Raw genomic sequence first — 19,082 nt, 5'->3', positions numbered from 1 at the left:
CGGCGCGAGAGGTGGCGAAGAACGCAGAGTTGGAGAGAACTTCACGAAGACAAAGACGAAGAACAACAACAATAACAACAACGCTATGATTCTTCTTCTTCGATGAGTTTCGTATAGAGAATGAGCAAGAAACCCAAACCACCGATCTACAAAACGATTTCCATGACCAAAGACCCAAAACCCAAGACCCACGATCTCCACCATGAAAGCACCTCCATGCAAACCCACATCCCAGGCAAACACGAGCAAGAAGAAAGCAGCGTCGGCTAAGAGAGGAGATGGTTTTGTTGTCAGGTGAGGTTGATTTCGTTTGGGTTTGATAGTTTTGAATCTGAGGTTGGAGGTGGTTTGGTTTCAACTCTAAGGTTTGGATTTGAGGTTTGTGTTTGGTTTCTCATAAAGTATAAGAAAATTTGGGTTTTGAGTTTTGAGTTTGGGGGCCGAAAATCTGGATTTGATTTTTGTGTTTGATGTTTTGGTGGTGTGGGGGTTTGAATATGGGTTTGAATTTAATTTTTTGGGTTTTAAATTTGCTGGGTTTGTGTTTTGTTGATCTTGTTCTTGCTGGGTTTTAAATTTGTTGTTCTTGCTGGGTTTTAAATTTGGTTTTTAAATTTGTTGTTCTTGTTGGGTTTGGTTTTTATTTCAGTTTTTAATTTTTTTTATTTAGTTAGAATTAGTAAATTAATTTTTTTTAATTTAGAGGCTGACGTGGAAAGCCACGTGGACACAGTGGACATTATTTTAATAATTTTAATTTTTTCCTTTTGCCAGCTGTGCAATTTCCATCTCTGATGTAACGTCAGGGACTAAAACAAGACGTGTTTTCCAGGATAGGGACTTGTAGGAGAACAATTTGGTGACCCAATCCTTGTCGCTCAAGTCTTGGTCCAAAAGATCCCACACAATGAATTTTTGTAGAGTATGGGCTAAAGAACTCGATTTCAGTTAGTTTTAACGGTTTGATGCATGGGTTAAGGGAATGCACAAACAAGAACGAAAATGCCACTGTGTAGAAAAGTCTCCAGAAATGATAAAGCTAAAAACTTGATTAATAGATCAATGCAGTAAGACTTCTCTACAGTATTCTCTCCTTTCTCTCCCCCCTTTCTCTTGGGGGACCTTTACATATTATATAGGCCCTTTCCAATTATCTGGGCTTTACACTTGTTGATCATCCAAACCCCCACTTGAGCACCTGTCTCATCAGACACCCCTCTCAATTTTTTGTGAGTTGCGGTAGCCAAGGTAGCACTGTTCAGGGGTCTTCTCCTCATTAATGCGGCCAGGAGAGTAGTTGTAAGGCATTTAATGTGGTGGTGGCAGCCTTTGCTGAGATATTTCGGGTTTCCTTCCTTTTTACGTATTTGGAAGATGGACTATAGTGGCTTGGATGTATCTTTGCTCCAGATTTTGCAGTATCCGAGGAGAAATTACCCCTCGGACATGTTCTCTTTGCCTCAGTGGGCCTGAATAAAGATTGCTTGGGCCACGCTGACTCCTCGGACGAGCCTAGGGCCCAGCTAGCCTGTTATTTTGAGCCGGTCCCCACAGGACTAAAATCGGTGGAAAAAAAAGTTAGGGACCAAAGTGAGAATCGCGTGAAAATGTAGGGACTAAAATGGGTTTTTTCGCCTTAATATTTTAATTTTTATAAAATTTTATTTTATTAACTAATAAATAAATAATATTTTATTACAAAATAAATTACTTCTTATATATAATGAAATAAGGACATAAAAGTAAATTTATATAAAATACTTATTCTATCCTCTCACCTTTCACCCTAACCAAACAAATAAGTTTTTCATCCCTCCAATTAAACACACATAAAGGAAAAATTAATTTTTACTATCCTCTAATTTTTCCATCCTCTCACCTTTTTCTATAATCCTACTTTTCTATTTCCCCAACCAAACAAACCCAAAGTGATGGAGTGTACACAAATAAAGAAACTTCTTCTTCTCTTCTTCTTCTTCTTCTTCTATTTTTTAGTCACAAATATGGGAGAAGTGAGATTTGAACCTTGATTTTCCTAAAGAAGGAGAGTCAAATATGCCACCAAGTTGCAACACCCTTGGCAAATAAAGACATATCGAAAAGAATTTATCTTCCTTAACCAGAAATATCATAATAAGGCCTAATCCTAAAAATTTGTATTGGTTATGAATCTTCAAAAGACTAGACATGGTTTGCCGCATGTCATCTTTTTTTTTCCTCCCATTTTATTGTATTTAAAGCAATGTTTTAAAGAATACGATACATATCACTATGGCTAGACTTTTTTTGTACAGGTCACAAAACCAGTACAAACAACCACACAATTCCATCACAGTCAAAGCAACAAACTATATCAATTGATTCCAGAATTTCTAAATTATTTTGGTCATTCCTGCTTAATTTTACATTTTGGCCCAAAGTAAAAGTTAAAAAAAACAAAAACAAAAACAAAAAACAAAACAAAAACAAAAACAAAAATGAGGCTTTGTAAGGGAGGGGAACATTGTCGTCTTGAAGGTGTCATGTCATCAATGAAGTCTTCCCAAATTCAACCAACATTAAAGCTGCCAAGGCATGACTTTTAAGGGGCCTTAACTTTTCTCATTACTCTGATCAACAAGACCGCTATTTGTTCTTGTTTTCTCATTGCTTCACTGTCGGCATATTCTTTGAAAATGTAAAATAGTAAAAGACTTAACTTCAACACTTCTCACTTTTATGTACTCACTTTATAGTATTTTTTTTTATAAGTAATGGAAATTTTATTCAGATTGTGAAAAGAGTCACCCAAGTATATGTTGAATGTGATTGAAGTCTCACATTGAATAATGATTGAAGATTCACATTGAATAATGAAGAAAAAAATGAGTGGTTAATATAACATAATTGAACACATATCCATTGAGTTTAGACATTTTGGGTTAAAGTATTTCTGTGTGTTATATTAATTATTCAAACACATACCCATTGGGCTTAGACATTTTGGGTTAAAGTATTTCTATGTGTTATATTAATTATTCAAATAAGCACCCCTAAGTCTTTATCTCCCCAAGTTTCAGCTCCCACTCCCACTCCCACTCCCAAAGTGTGTGGCTTGGAACTCAATTCAAAGTGTATTGGACGAAGTTAGCGGTGCATGTCATTGACTCATTGGACTTTCAGTACTTTGGATTTTTTAGGGATGAGATGGTAATAAATATTTTAAAGCAAACTAATTTCTATTGTGCTGGTCTAGTTAAGCTGAACTCATCATACTCTCTTGATCTCTTTGCTTTCCTTCTTGGGCCTTATATGGGCTTTCTTCAACTTGTCTTAAGATGTAAGTACATTGCCTAAAGTGGATTCTTGGATCATTTTGTATTTGTAGTCCTTTTATGGGCTTCTGCCAAGAATTTATGATTATGGCCGCTTTGCTGGCTTTTAATTGAAGACTTGGGCCTTACCCTATTAATAGGGTCCGTATGTTTTAGGCTTCTCCTTTGGGTGGGCTTATGACAGCTTGTGAAAAATTGTGTTAGAACAATGTCTAAATCAAGAGCAAATCAAGAATATTTTCACTAGCCAATGACAAGTTAGTATGAAACAAATTAAATAATTCCATAGCAAAATAAGAATTTCATAGTGTCTATAAAAAAACTTACGGTTTTCTTGTCATAAAAATACTAATTCAGTTTTTTCCTGGTAAAAGAAAAACATATACGTTCTTTTTGTTTAGAATAGCATCACTTATTTATTTATATTAGGATAATAAAGATAACTCAATGACAAATTTGGGATTTTGCGGATAAATTAAGGAAAAATTAGTTACATTATCACTCAACGAACCACGAGTTAAAATGAAACAAATTCAATAACTCAAGAACAGAATAAGAATTTCATCATGTCTAAAAAACAATTGTGCACGTTTCTCTTTATCCCACGGCATATTTGAATTTTGATATATTAATTGCATTGGGTAAAATATTTTTATTTTTTGTCCTTCAATAATAATAAAAATTCATCCTTAAACTTTTTAAAGAGTTTTTTTAAATAGTTTAGACTTTAGAGACAAAAATAAGAATAAAAATAGAACTTTTTCAATAGTTTAAAGATGAAAAAAAAATATCTTTTTTATAGTTTAAGAATAGAAATAAAACATTTTTAATAGTTTAGAGACAAAAAACGAACATTTCAATTGTTTAAAGGCAATAAATAAATCTTTTAAAATTTAAGAATAAAAAATAAACTTTTGATAAAATTTAGAAACTAAAATAGTATTTTACTTTTACTACATATGATAAATGATTAATTGACACAAATCCAGTATGTTTTCAATTTGATAATGCATGCCTTTATGGAAAATCAAAGTAGGTGTGGACTTTAGACTTTGAGTGTGCAATACCATAAACCCAGTCATTGTGGTATGGTAATAGTAGTGCTTAAACAGTCAATGGATATATTCATTGTTTTTGTTCTAACATCTCTTAAAGCCAAGTTTTACACACTAGTCACATTGACGTTACCAAATCACATTTTATTTGATGATATCGTTTTCCAGAAATTTTTATCCTTCTTTCGTTGACAAGATGCCACTAGCTTAGCTCCAAACAAAGCAGCAAAATAAGACCTTCACTTAGTTTGGTGAGATTCTGTTCGAATGATTAATTGGCAGCGAAATTTGAGACCATTTCTTCTGGTTTGTTAAGATTTTCTTCAAATAAATACTTGGTAGGTAGAACTTCAACTTTCAACCTCTGTTTTTTATTTTCTTTTTGGTTTAGGCATCTACTTGTACTAGATGGTGCATAGAGGTTAAGATAATCCATTTTAATTTTGTGTCAGGTATTTAAAATTGACCGATAAATCTATTCTAATTTTATGTCAACTGTCTCTATAACCAAAATTAATAGAAAATATATATTTAAAAAAAGAAATTCATAACTTTATCCCCTAAGGGATATAATAAACCCCATACTTTTATACGAGACACTTTAAACTTCACATAAAAAAAAATAATTAAATAAAAAAAAAATCAATTAAATCTACTCTCATACTGTTGGTATTCTTAAAGGTAGAATCACTAATCCCTTTCTTTGATGCTGTGTTTTTTTATATTAAATTTCATTATTCTTGGAAAAAAATAATGTTATTTATGCTTTATCAGTCATTTAATTTAGGGAACTACATCTAAGTTGTCCTTACTTTTTAAGGTGTGTGCTTAAAGTTGTATGCGGGCATACCAATTAATTACAAGCCAATTTTTCAGTGGAAAACTCTAGCAAAACCAGTTTTTTCTTCGTCGAGGTTCTCTATCATATTTCAAATATGTTGTTGAGCAGATAGTGTCAAATCAAGGTCAATCAAAGTTGTTGGTTGACTTGACATTAAGAGTATGTGCAATTTAAGTTCATGTGGGAAACTAGAGCATATACTTCCAAATTATACTTGTCATCATTCCGTCAACATGAAGATAAAAATGTCTCACAAAATGGCAATTAGTGGAGTATATCACCAACCCACTGAGCAGACGTTTGACAGCCACTACTTCGGACGAGGAACAATTTTCAGTTAGAATTGTAAAATCGTTTTTTCAAAACACGAATTGAAAAGGAATGTGTACGAAGTGTGCAATAACGGGTTAATGACAAGTCTTTACTCATAAACAATACATGCTTATTGTTCATTCTACACAACTGTGTAATGTGTTAATAACATTCATAATATATCAGGACCTAATGGACAATCACAAAGTTAGGAATCCTACTATAGTTGTCAATTTTGACATACTCTTAGAACCACAACTTTACTGGCCTATTCAAAAAGCAGAAGAATTGTGAGGCAAAGAGGGCCACGTTTCAAAATAACCCATATCTGGATTGGTTTCTGGCTTGAAAATATCTGAAACTAAAACATTTTCTGGGACTAGTGGCTGAGCTGCATCCTTTGTTGAAATATCCTTGTTCTCCTCCTCCATTGCATCTAATCCAAGTTCATTTTCTAAGTAACGCAACCACTTCTTGTTCTCATCAACTTTTTTGCTACCTTCCTCCTCAAAGTTGGAGCTTTGGCAAGCATTCACCTCACTATGTTGGACTTCATTAGACATGACAGAATCTAAATTATCTAACATGTTCCAAAAGTCCACATCAGCCTCAAATGGGATTTCATTCACACTATCCACATCTGGTTTGTTCACCTCCTGTAATATGTTGCTAACATCAAAAGGTTCTCCATAATCGAACAGCGAAACCATTTGCTCTTCGGGCCTTAACGCATCAACCGGACTAGAATTTGAAACGTTTGAATCATAAGATGAATAAGAAGAACTTGATTGGTCTATAAGGTCCTTGCCAAGGCTAAATTGATCGGTGTCTTCTTTTTGTGAACCTTGAATTTTCTCAAAATCATGTGTCAAGTTGCATTCTTCATGAGGTTTCTTGTCCATAGGGACTTGCTCAGATTGATGCTCAATTCCACCACCTATGTTTTGTTTCTTGCGCGATGTAAACGAACTAGATGAAGATGAGGATGAGGAGGTTATGGATGATAACTCATCTCCATGAACATTACCATCTTTCATAGTCAATTTTTTCTTCAAATGAGTGTTCCACACATTTTTAATCTCATTATCCGTTCTTCCCGGTAAATGAGATGCAATTTTGGACCACCTGCACATTAATGTGATCATATTAAGCATCATAAAGAATAGTAAGCCCAAAATAAAAGAAAAATATACAACTATCTACAAGTATTGCAAAAGATATCCCGCAGGCCCGAGCCTAGTAGTAAAGTGTTACTATGGTCATGCTCAGGTGGAAGACGTCAACTAAGATCACCCCCTCTACCTATTTTAAATTCAACCAAAAAAAAAAAAAAAGTACATAGTATCTTACTTGTTCCCCCAAGCTTTGTGTAATTTCACTATGGACTCCTCTTCCTCTTTTGTAAAGTTCCCTCGCTTCACATCTGGCCGGAGGTAATTAATCCATCTCAAACGGCAACTTTTTCCGCATCGCAACAATCCTACAAATCAAACAAGAAATTAATGTGAACATACACTTCACATTTTTAGTAACAAAATAATAATAAAAGAGAGAAAATATTGTTCACAATTGACATATAGTATATAATGACTTCATATAAATATAATTTCTACTCTCCAACCACCTTGATACTAACAGCTTATTTTTTTCGTCACAAGTGTGCATTTTCAAAATCATTACTCGAAAATGGCTAATATTTCCAAAGGTTTTATGTATAATATGACTTTTTTTATATATATAATCATGTATATACGACTTTACATTTGATAGTGGGGGCGTCAAAAGATACCTAGTGTTTTAGCCGTCACATATACAATTGTTTTTTCTATTTCATTATTATATTTACGTGTTCCAAATTTGACGTGCATTGACAATTTTTACCTAATCACTTTTTTCTTTGTTGTCTATTTATCTTCCTAAATTCTACTTTTTGTACTTCGCTATCAAGCAAAAAGTAACATTAACTTAGATTGTGAAATTTGATTCAATAAGTTTGGTCGAGTAGAAGTTGCTATCAATTCCTAACTTGGCCTTTTTTAGGTGAGATTTCCTTTACTTACTGTATGTGGCAATCTTTTTTTTTTTTTTTTATATGTCCTCAACTTTTATTTAAGACCAACCAATCAAGAAATTATTATGTACACTTGATTTACGGGACCCACAATTGGACTAAAGTAAGAATAAGGAAGCTTAATTTAATTTAAATTTTAAATTTAGAAAAAACAATTAACACCTATAAAGATTTCACTGATCATAAAGGAAAAAACTGGGTCCAAATGCAGGTTTACCTAATTCACTCATGAGCTATTTTGTGTATACAATTTCCAAAACTTGAGGAACCGTGATTAAGTGATTTGTTATATTTAAGGTGTATTTAGATACCGCTTATTTGTTGAAAACTGAAAATTTATTGTTGAAAATACTGTAATAAAATAATTTTTAAATCTGTATTTTATTGAGTTTGGTAGTACGTGAACAGTATTTATTGGATCTACTAAAAAAACGTTAATCACGTGAATTGGGCAAAATACCTAATCCAAACGCACGCTTAATAAATAGCTTTAAAATTAACAAATACAGATTTCTTCTGTGTATATACTATATATCTAATACTAACAACTAATATTTCGTTTTCGTTTATGTAATTTATTGTGATTTTCATGTTTGTTCAAATACCATCCATGTTTGGTTTGTGTCAATTTTTATTGGTGGGAAAAAAAGACAAAAGAAGTTGCAAAAACGTTTCAAAATTGTCTTGTAAGAAAGACAACGGTCAACTCAGTTTGTACACTTGTGACACATTCATGCTATTGGTTTTAATGAGCCAACAACTGTCAATACAGATTCCTGACTGTCAAAAACTTGAGCCTATTGTTACATTGAAAAACGTAAAAATAACTTGCATACGTTTTGTCAGTTTTATTCGGCACTATTGAGTCATTGACTATAGGGTGATATGTAATAAGGCTTACGAATTCGGCCATGAAAGTGTTGAGAGAATCATTGTTATTGAACCTTCAATAAGAAGACTAAAGAATCTAACAATTTGGGACTTGTATGTTGCGAAAGGGATATTATTTGAATGGTACCAAACTCAACCCAGAAAAAACCAAGGAAAATGCAAGGTTTCGAGTATCATAGAAAAATGAAGTGAAAAATTGATCGATATGCATGCATACCACTGTTTCAATATAATCAGAAAAGTCCTGAACAGTCGCATTAACAAAAATAATGTGTGTAAGAAAGAAAGCCAGTGGGAGTTTTAAATATAATCAGATACTTGAAGAGGTCAGATACTCTAGTTAAGCAAAAACAAATGTGTTTGTGCACGAGAGAGAGAGAGAGCTTAATTACCTGCAAGTTTAGGAAGGGCCCTCCAGTTATCATGGCCATGCTTCTGAATGAAAGTGATGAGCCTCAAGTCCTCAGCAGGGCTCCAAGGACCCCTCTTCACTTGACTCTTATCACAACATGGTGCTCTTCCTCTTCCCATGATATAATCTCTCCCTCACACTCTCTCTCTCTTGACCTGAACTCTCTCACCACTTTACTCAAAGAGAGAACCACTTTTGTTCAAGTCTAGCAAATGAATCAGATTCATTCAACTGCATCAACTTTGTCTGTATATGTGGTGAGGGGTCACAGCTAGAGATATATATAGAAATGGAGAGAGGACTTTCCAAATAGGCCACACGGGTCATGCCATGAAGTAGCATACCCGATGTTGCAATAAATAGGGTAGATCCAGGGAGATTATTGAAATCCATAATTCCACAAATTAATTAATTATTCATTTATTATATATATTGTGCTCTAATGATGACATAGTCTTCTTTTACTTCACTAAGCTAAGCTCTCCTGTAGTTATCCAATTTGGAATTTGAATTTATAATTAGTGAGAAAATTTTGGCATGGTACACAGCCTTATAATAGTCCACATGAGACTAAATCAGAGCCATCCAATTTGAAAAATGACATCACATAGAGTTTTCTTAATTGATCTTTAAACATTTGTTGGTAAATTATCTAGTGCATGTACATCCAAGACTTTTGGATGTTTTTTAAAGTTTAGTCTGACCTTGCCATTTTTAAACTTGTGCTTCTTCCAATGTCAGTATTTTGTGGGTTTCACTTTTGGTAGGGTCAATAGTATAGGATTTTCTTACCAAGTCAGGGTGAATATTAGAACATATCCTAAACCAGAAATGAAAGGATTTATGATTATCTCATTCTTTCAAGTCCATTCATAGTTTTGTGGGTTTCAGTTAGCTTAATTGATAAAGTATCTGATGGTTGAATAAGAAATTTAGAGTTCAATTCCTGCCTACATAAAAAACCGATTAGTGTCTTGGTCTGATAATAAAAAATTATTATCGAGAGCTTTTAACTACAATAGTATGATCTATAGGCACTAACAATCTATAGGCACTCACAATGCATTAGGAGTTAGAGCTTGGAACACATTCATGCTATTGCAAAGAAGGGAATTCGACCCTCGAATTTAATTTCCACAGAATGCATTAGGACCCATTTACACTAGAATTTCTCCAACATATTTAAAATAAAATAAATTAAAATTAAAAAATTAAAATTAAAATTAAAAAAAAAAAAAAAAAAAAAAAGATCCCTACCCTTTAAAGTTGAAAGCCTCCCCGATCTTCTGTTTTTCAAAAGTTTATAAGGGAATTCAATTCACGAATTTAACTCCCACAGAATGGGACGAAGGACACTAGGTCTGACCATAGAGTAATTGCATAACATGAAAAACAAATATTGTCTCATATTTAGATTTGGGTTGTGCTGCTGGAATTTTCTTTTCTATTAAGAGTGCGTTTGGGAAGCGCGTTTTTTGCGCTTCCCAGACGCGTTTGCGTTTCTGCATTCCCTTTTTTTTTTTTTTTTTTTTCTTTAGCCGAAAAGCTTGACTTTTCAACTGATTTTCAGCCACATGTAGGTCCTGTGTACTGTTCACGGACCCACAAATTTCACTTTTTAACAACTTTTTCATTAAAAATGGGACCCACGATACTATTTACACATTTAAAAATTATTTTGCTACAGTGTTTTTCAGTTTTCAGTTTTCAGTTTTCAGCTGTATCCAAACGGACCCTAAGTGTAATTAACTTTCCGCTTGTTCTAAAGTAAATTTTTTTTAAATGTAAGAAAAAATTGAAATATAAAAAAATTTCCAATAAATTATTTTCAGGTGTTTGGTATGATATGTAAAATTTTTCAAGCAAATCACCAAAACAGATAGCTCGACTACTAGAGCCACTGGTGTCGAAGGTCTAGTGACCGGACTATAGAAACAAGCAGCCGAAATAATGGTTTAGCCAACTACCATCAAAACGGCATTTCTAGCATAGTTATTAAACTCGGCCTGAACATTAACCTGGTCTATGAGTCGGGTCATTAGTTCAACCAGTGGATTACCAGTCGAACTGCATGGTCAAATAAAAAAAATTTAAAAATAAATGTATATATATAAAAATAAGTTTGAGAAATCACAACAAAAATATGTAAATTAAATTAATAGGTATATGCCTAAATTAACTTTGCAAATATAATTCAAAATTCAGGTTTCACAATAACAGAGTAGTCTTTTGTAGGATGTGAGACTTGGAGGTAGGTAGATAGACAAAGAAGTGCATTTAAAAAAAAAAAAAATTCTTTACATTATCTCCTCTTTAAATTACCATATTATAACACATTAAACATTAAAAAAGTCAATAAAGTGAACCCATAGATGTAATTTTACAAATTTTACAAATCTAACCGAGTTGTATAAACCCATTCGGTCCTGACTAGGTTTGATCGAGTTGTATAAAAAAGTAATACAGAAGATTTGTATTTTGCTTAAATACAAATCATTTGTACCATTTTTTGTGTTCCATTTTATATTCCACCAATCACAACTTGTCATGTATTTGTTTAAATTTCCTTCTAAAATTGTCAAAGTTTAAAATGAAAAAAAATAAATACATGACAACTTGTAATTGATGGAATATAAAGTGGAACACAAAAAATGGTATAGGGGATTTGTATTCTGCTTGAATACAAATCCCCTATACCATTTTTTGTGTTCCACTTTATGTGCCATCAATCACAACTTGTCATGTATTTGTTTAACTTTCCTTATAAAATAATCAAAGTTTAAATGGAAAAAAAATAAATAAATAAACACATGACAATTTGTAATTAGTAGAACATAAAGTGAAATATAAAAAATGAAGCAGAAGATTTGTATTATGCTCGAATACAAATCCTCTGTACCATTTTTTGTGTTCCACTTTATATTTCACCAATCACAACTTGTCATGTATTTGTTTAACTTTCCTTATAAAATAGTCAAAGTTTAAAATGGAAAAAAATAATGTCTTACTACTTAATACCAAGTATTTTTGCTAAAACCTAAAACTTCTATTTATAAATGAGAAATGTTATGTCCATAATATTTTCACAACAAATTCTAAGTAGTAAGTTGTTACCGGTTATTATGGATAGGCAAAAAAGTAATTTAAGTTGTAAATTTAAATTTGAACCAATAAGACAATAGCAATTTACCATTTATGATTTATTATGAAAGTATTGTAAAAATATTATGGAAGCAGCACTTTCCATTTATAAATAGGAATGCGGCATAAAATAAAACTTGAATGGTGCTCAAATGTTCGGAAAAAATAAATAAATAAAAATAAAAAGAGAACTATGTTCAAAACAAAATTATTATTAAAAGAACAAAATTCTCACCCAAAAATAAGATCAATGCTAGGATCATAAACAATCATACAACTTTTTTTCACAACTCGCTATATGATGATTTATGAGTGGTTGAAATGTGGACTCATATGGACCGATCACTTTTTTTCACCACTTATAACTTGCTATATGATTACTTTTTTTCATCACTTATTACTTGCCACATGGTTAATTGCAGTAAAATTGTTTTATTGTTTGTAGTTCTAGTATTTTTCCAAAAATAAAAAACAAATTCTCACCCCTTTTAAAAAAAGAAAGAGAAAATACAGAGCAAACATTATTAAAAATGAGTACATTCTTCCATTACTCCTCAAAGACAACTAGAGAAAAAGTAAAAAGGATAGTATACAAGTGTTAAACGGATGAGTCGTAAAAAGAAAAGGAAAAAATAATAATAAAAAATAAGAAAAATGTTGGAATTAGGAAATGCAATTGGCTTGGGTAGTGTGCTAGCAGACAAATTTTTATAGAGCCACTGACAACCTTTTCAGTAACTTGGAATGGAATAGTGTATAAAGATTTGAGAGTAGTCGTGTCTCCAGAGTGAGATTTAGTTATTGGATTTTGTTAACGTGTGGTTTAAGGGTATATAATAATTTTTATTTTTAATTTTTTTTTAGAAATTAAAAAAATATTGATAGTTTTTTTAATTTTAAAAAAAATAATTTTAAAACTAGATAATTTAATATGTACCTTTAAAACATACGTTAACTAGATCCACAACTTTAAAACTCTTTCTATCAAAAAAGAAAAAAAAAACTTTAAAACCCTTAATAATTCATATGCTTTTTTTTATCAATATATATTTATAAAATAGCAAAACTTCAAAATGGTATGCAACAGTATGCTGAAATTGATATCAAAACATTCTATTCCAATGGACAAACTGAAACAAATTTCAAAAACAGTATTCATAACATTGCTCAACATAGTTAAGTAATACTAATAACACAATCTTTTTTCACAACTTATTTGGTTATTTTATTACTTCTTAAAATATGAAGTTGTGAGTGGTGTGATTTCATTTTCATGTAATTCTTTTAATGACATGTATTGTATATTAAATGAACAAAGTTTTTCTTAAAAATAGTTTGGAGAGAAACTTTTCAAACTTCTTATATATCTCTTTTTTTATGAATTTTGAAAATCTAACCGTTGAATTTCATATTCTTAACATGTATATTAAGTTTCGTTCAAATTGGATATATTCGATCAATAAATTTATTTTTATATACAATTTTAGATCATAAAATTTGAAATTTTAACATTTGTCTGATGAGATGACAATTGATATTTGATCTTTTTGAAATTTTACATACATAAAGAATATAATAAGAACATGCAATCTAACGGTTAGATTTTCAAAATTCACATTCAATATAAAGATATATGAGGAGTTTGTAGAGTTTCTCTTCAGAGTTTCTTTCCAAATTAGTTTAAAGAGAAACTTTGTTCATATCAAATTATCAATCATAACATGTGGATTCAATTAATGGTCTGTTTGGAATCTGCTTATTTTGTTGAAACTAAAAATTTTTTGTTGACAGTACTGTAGATAAAGATAAAAATTAGCTAATGTAGTACAATGAGACTTATGAATAATATCAAAAGTCAATTTATTTTATTATTCAGCTTATTTTTACTATTATTTATGAGCCTCACTATACTTTTTGATATTATTTATGTGTCTCACTATACTATTTCAATTAACTTTTAATTTTTTTTCTCAAAAAAATATTAACTTTTAATTTTATCTATAATATTTTCAGCCAAAAAAAATTTTAATTTTAGTAAAATAAATGAATCCTAACCGACCAAAATATTTAAAAAAAACTCCTGATCGTAAATATTTATGAAAGTAAGTGTTCTCGAGAATCGAGATGCTTACTAAAAAAACAAAAAAAAAAAAAAAAAAGCTTTAATCACCTTTACCCAAAAACAGAGCACGTATTATGCACGTGTTGCTCTGGCTAGTCATGACTCATGATGCAAAAGTACAAAACGCTGTTTCACCTTAATTGGCAGGATTCTTGAAAAGTACAGAGACCACAAAACCGACTAGGTAAAAGTAATAATAATAATAATAAATTGTTAACATTTTGTCTATATATCAGTGTTTTGTCGGCCTTAAACACTTATAGAATCAGTTTCATTAAGTTTTATATAGTCAGTTTTATATTATTTCTCCTATTTATTATTTTTATTAAGTAGAATTTATATTATTTTAACCTTAATAAAAATTACACTGATGTTTGTTAACATTTATCAAGAAAAAAAAAAAAAAACTAATTTCCTTTTCTTTTCTTCTTTTTAACTTTCTTAAGTGTGATAACATCAAACTTTGTATCAAAAATTGTCTTTGTGTCAGTATTTTTTCAGGTTTATTTATACACTTTAAGGTTATTTTTATACACTGTAGAGTCAGATTGATTCAATTTCCCTTATTTATTCATTTTTTAATGAAGTGAATCCCATATCATTTTAACCTTAACAAGCATGACACCGTGTTTGTTAACATTTGAAAAAATAAAAATAAATAAAGAAACCAATTTCCTTTTCTTTTTGGTTTTTTTTTTTAACTTGTTTATTTGTATTTATTGTAAATACTTTGATTTGCAAAATCCAATAAGGACATATCACATCATCATATTACTAAAAATATAAATACATCTTATCGCACGTGATAACATTCATTAATACCATATTTCATGAAGGGAAAGAGTTCGAGTTAAATTAACAGCATATTGTAATTATTTCTATAAAAAAAAAAAAAAAAAAGTAAAATGCTGATTAAGTATGGTAGGATATATTAAATTTTAAATAAATGCTAACATGACAATCTTTTATTGGATAGTATGAAATATGGGTTTTACACCCTACCTTATCAAATTCAAACTTTGACAACATATAGGAAAAAAAAAAAAAAAAAAAAAAAACCACAGTCTCATTAGTCATTTTCTTCTTTCTTCTTCGGAGTTAATACTACTTTGAACTTAATTCAATGACAATCGGTTGAATAAAATACCAGGTGAAACAATTTACCATTAAAAAAAAACTGCCAACAGAAATCTATGATTGAAACTTTGTAACTTCCCTCCCCAATTGTACCTTCTTCTTTTTTTCTTTTTTTTTTAGAATCCTCCCCAATTGTACCTATATGGTGAGTGTGAGACCAAAAAAAAAAAAAAAAACCTATGGGGGCCCATGGAAGAAAAATCAATTAAACTCTATTTGTAGTTTTAAAAAAATGCTTCTAAATTTGAAAATGAGAGTATGTTGGTTTAGTTTAAATTTTCTGTTTATTTATATAATCTTTCAAAGTGTTATATCATCAGTAAAATTATATATTTATATAATTATTTCTTAAATAAAAATAAATTCATTTAAATTCATGTCTAAATTAAAAATAAATAAATTCATTCAAACACACTTCTAATGAGACAAAAAGTAACATTTTTTTTTTTCCTTGAGAATAAGAGTACATCACTTTTCACAACTGTGTCACTGTTTGTATCAGCACCAATAACAAAATATATCACAAACAAATGTGAAAAAATTGTAAAATTTTGTAAACTTATTGTACCTTTACTTTCATATGCAAAAGTATATTAACATTTAATAAAATGCAATCTCTCTACTCAACATTATTAATGTGATTTTTTTATACATGAATAGTTAGGAGTAACGCGATTTGAACTTTATATAACTTTATTAAAAATACCAAAAAATGTTAATTGATACAAATTTTAGAGAGGGTAGACTTAAATCCAGCTCGAGAACAAAAGCCCGAGAGGTAAATCTGAGGAGTGGACCAAGCCTAGAGTCCGATGAGGGATAAAAGGGTCTGCTAGTAGAAAGAGGCCATCTGGGCCCACAACCAAGGTAATCTATGATACCTACTGTAAGGACTCGATTTGTAACGATCCCAAATTCGTATTAGGTTCAAACGTTAAAAGCCCAAATAATAAATTTGTAGAGCGTGGATATTGAAGAACTAGGTTAACTCCAAAAGAAAAATGATTTTTCTTCATGTTTATAGATGGATTAGCCCTAATATAACGATTAATTTCCCTTTGAAACAAGCTCAGTTTTTTCTTTCATATGGTTTTCTTTTCAGTCTTTTTGTTTTGAAGTTTCGATCCTTTTCCCTCAATGTCTTCTTTCATGTTATATACTGCCCTCTTGATATTATCTTCACCACACACGTATAAGTTGGATTCGAGGGATCTCTTTCTGTCTCATCTAACACCTTCTAGAACCTCCAACCAGCAGCTGTAAGGCTGCTTCATCACTGTTCAAGCATCACCTCCACATTAATGCGGCCAGAGAGTTGGTTGAGAGGCAATTAATGCGGAGACAACTGTTATTATAGATATTTTTTTACCTTTTCTTTCTTACCCTTGGTCCCATATCCCACCTTTAGTGGTAATGTAGTTCTGAAGTGTGCTTGCAACAACCTGGCACTCAGGTCATTCTCGGACACATATTGCCGAGAAGGATTTTGTCCTCGGACGAGCGCTGAAGTTATCTCCGTGGGTATCTACTCTTCTTTTTATTTGGTTACCCTTATAATCTAATATGGACCTCCTCAGATGGTTTTACGTCCTCGAATGGACCACAGGCCCAATTGACACGGTTTCAATAATTACCGATTAACCAGCCCCCACACCTACTATTCCTAACTCCCATTACCAAGGTAATCCCTTAAACCATCTTTCCCGAGACCACAAAGATCACCCAAGAACAATTTTCTCCCTCAACCAGGACCACCTGTCACCCACACTCCCCCTAAGGAACAAGAAGAAGAAAATGCAGAGTCTAATGTAACAGTCACCTCCACATTAATGAGATCCCCCACCTAATGTTAGTCACATTAAATGCTGAATGACCGGCCTGAATAGTAGAAACACCCTCAAAAAGTCTTCCTTCATGATTAGAAATAGCAGGGTAAGAAGGTGATGGGACAAGTATTCCCCAAATCCAGCTAAGAGCAGGATGGCTAGCATATGAGGGGGAAATGGAAATAAAAGGAGGGGGAGAATACCGAGAAGGGGGATTGAGAAAAAAGAAAGAACTTGATCAAGAACAAGAGAGAGAAAGATAGTTAGAACTTTTTATTTGGATCTATCACTTAGAACCCATCTTTGTACCATAGGAATATCATTTCTTCATAAATAAACACATGATCCAGCTATTTTCTGTCTTTGATTAACTACTTAGTCTTTCCATTGTAGACTCTTCTCTCCCATGTGTTAGAAATTAGTTGTGCTAGTCAAGAATTCTTGTTTTGGACCTCTATCAAGTGTTTTTGACTCCCATGCGAATAATATAAGAATTAAGTAAAAGTTCAATCTATTACCATATAATAATAATAAATTGTAAACTAACATAATTATCTAAGAGTAATTTTTTGCATGATAAATTCATAGAGGTGTGAAATTATGATAAGAATAATACGAATGATATAAGAACTCGATGAAAGTTCAATCAATTAAAATACGGTGATTAAAAAGTATTGATTCATTCTACTCACACACAAACAAAAAAATATTACATTTTTTCTCTTTTATAGAAATAATTAATGTCTTATAAAGCAATAATGAATGAAATCAACTATTAGGTGGCATTTGGTTTGGGAAAATCTATATTACTCCCGTGTCTAGATTTTAGTCAATGTGATGTCTAGCAATTTAGATATTTGGGAATGTAATTATTCTATATTTGGTTTGATTGGGAATCTAATAAGAATCCTAGGAATATGAGGTGTTTATATTTAATTTATTTCTAGGAATCTTATAAGAATTATTTATTTTTTCCAAAATATTCTTTGATTCGTCAATTTATAATTATTTATGAAACCTTTTTTTTTTAATCTTCCTCCAAATAAATTCTAAAAGGAATAAATATAAACTATAAATCATGAAAAAAAAACCAATAATATTATAGTACAACATTTTCTAAATGATATGTATAATCCGGAAATAATTATTTAAATTTTCAATTTATAATAATTTTAATTTTTTAATTTTTTATTGCTTAAAGGCCAAAAAGAAATGGGTAAAATTATCAGTTTTTAAAAAATGTAAATTTTTCCAAGCATGGGAATATGGATATCTATCTTTTATAAAGGGTTACCACATTCCTATAAAAAGGGGTTTGAGTGGGAATTCAAATTCCCCTAGGCATGTGATTCCATTGTGTGGTTTGCATCCAAACGTGAGAATTTTTTAACATTCCCAAGTATACTAAAAGATTACCCCATACCAAACGCCACCTTAATAGTTAATTAATTTTATTAGTAATTTTTAGAATTATACAATTATCATTAGTAGTCAATTTGTTGTAAATCATTAAAGCACAGAAAGGATTTTGCAGATTCACAAAAGCATACTAATTGTAGTGGAAGAATTGATACAACAAATTTTAGTTTGAAGACGGCTTTATTTATTATTATTATTATTATTATTATTATTAACTAGTCACAAACTTAGGCGATATGTGGGAATAAATAATTATTTTGTGATTATGATACAATATATAATTTATTCTTCAAAATTTATTGGAGATAATTTGTTCTCCCTAATAATTAAACAATTTGTAAAATTATTTGCATCTTTCTATCTCTACCAATATATCATCATATTATTGTTACTCTTTCTTTTATGTTGTTTGCATCCAATACATTCTTTAGTAGAAACCAATGTTAACAATAAGAATAAAAAGTCCTAAGTGACTAAGTTCCTAAATGACCAAGTTAAATTATTGAGTCTAAGTTAACAAGTTTAATTGGACTAAACTAAT

At 30.9% G+C, this 19,082-nt stretch overlaps 1 protein-coding gene across 1 annotated transcript; it reads right to left on the bottom strand.

Moving 5' to 3' along the window:
• Nucleotides 1–5,610: 5,610 nt before the first annotated feature.
• On the bottom strand, nucleotides 5,611–9,213 carry LOC115983972 (transcription factor MYB63-like). The gene is made up of 3 exons (XM_031106841.1): nucleotides 8,877–9,213; nucleotides 6,873–7,002; nucleotides 5,611–6,647 (listed from the first exon to the last, which is right to left on the bottom strand). The coding sequence occupies exons 1-3, from the start codon at nucleotides 9,013–9,015 to the stop codon at nucleotides 5,795–5,797; spliced, it is 1,122 nt and encodes a 373-aa protein (XP_030962701.1). The 5' UTR covers nucleotides 9,016–9,213; the 3' UTR covers nucleotides 5,611–5,794.
• Between the last annotated feature and the right edge of the window lie 9,869 nt (nucleotides 9,214–19,082).

Source organism: Quercus lobata, chromosome 4, assembly GCF_001633185.2.
Source record: "Quercus lobata isolate SW786 chromosome 4, ValleyOak3.0 Primary Assembly, whole genome shotgun sequence".
NCBI classification, from domain to species: domain Eukaryota; kingdom Viridiplantae; phylum Streptophyta; class Magnoliopsida; order Fagales; family Fagaceae; genus Quercus; species Quercus lobata.
The sequence above is the reverse complement of the archived record's forward strand: the minus strand, read 5'-3'. Positions and strand labels throughout refer to the sequence as shown.

Excerpts from the sequence above, each read along its gene's own strand:
- LOC115983972 (XM_031106841.1), bottom strand. The coding sequence starts at position 9,015 with ATGGGAAGAGGAAGAGCACCATGTTGTGATAAGAGTCAAGTGAAGAGG. Across the intron at positions 7,003-8,876 it reads GGCCCTTCCTAAACTTGCAG|GATTGTTGCGATGCGGAAAA; the intron begins GTAATTAAGCTC and ends TTTGATTTGTAG. Across the intron at positions 6,648-6,872 it reads CACAAAGCTTGGGGGAACAA|GTGGTCCAAAATTGCATCTC; the intron begins GTAAGATACTAT and ends ATTAATGTGCAG.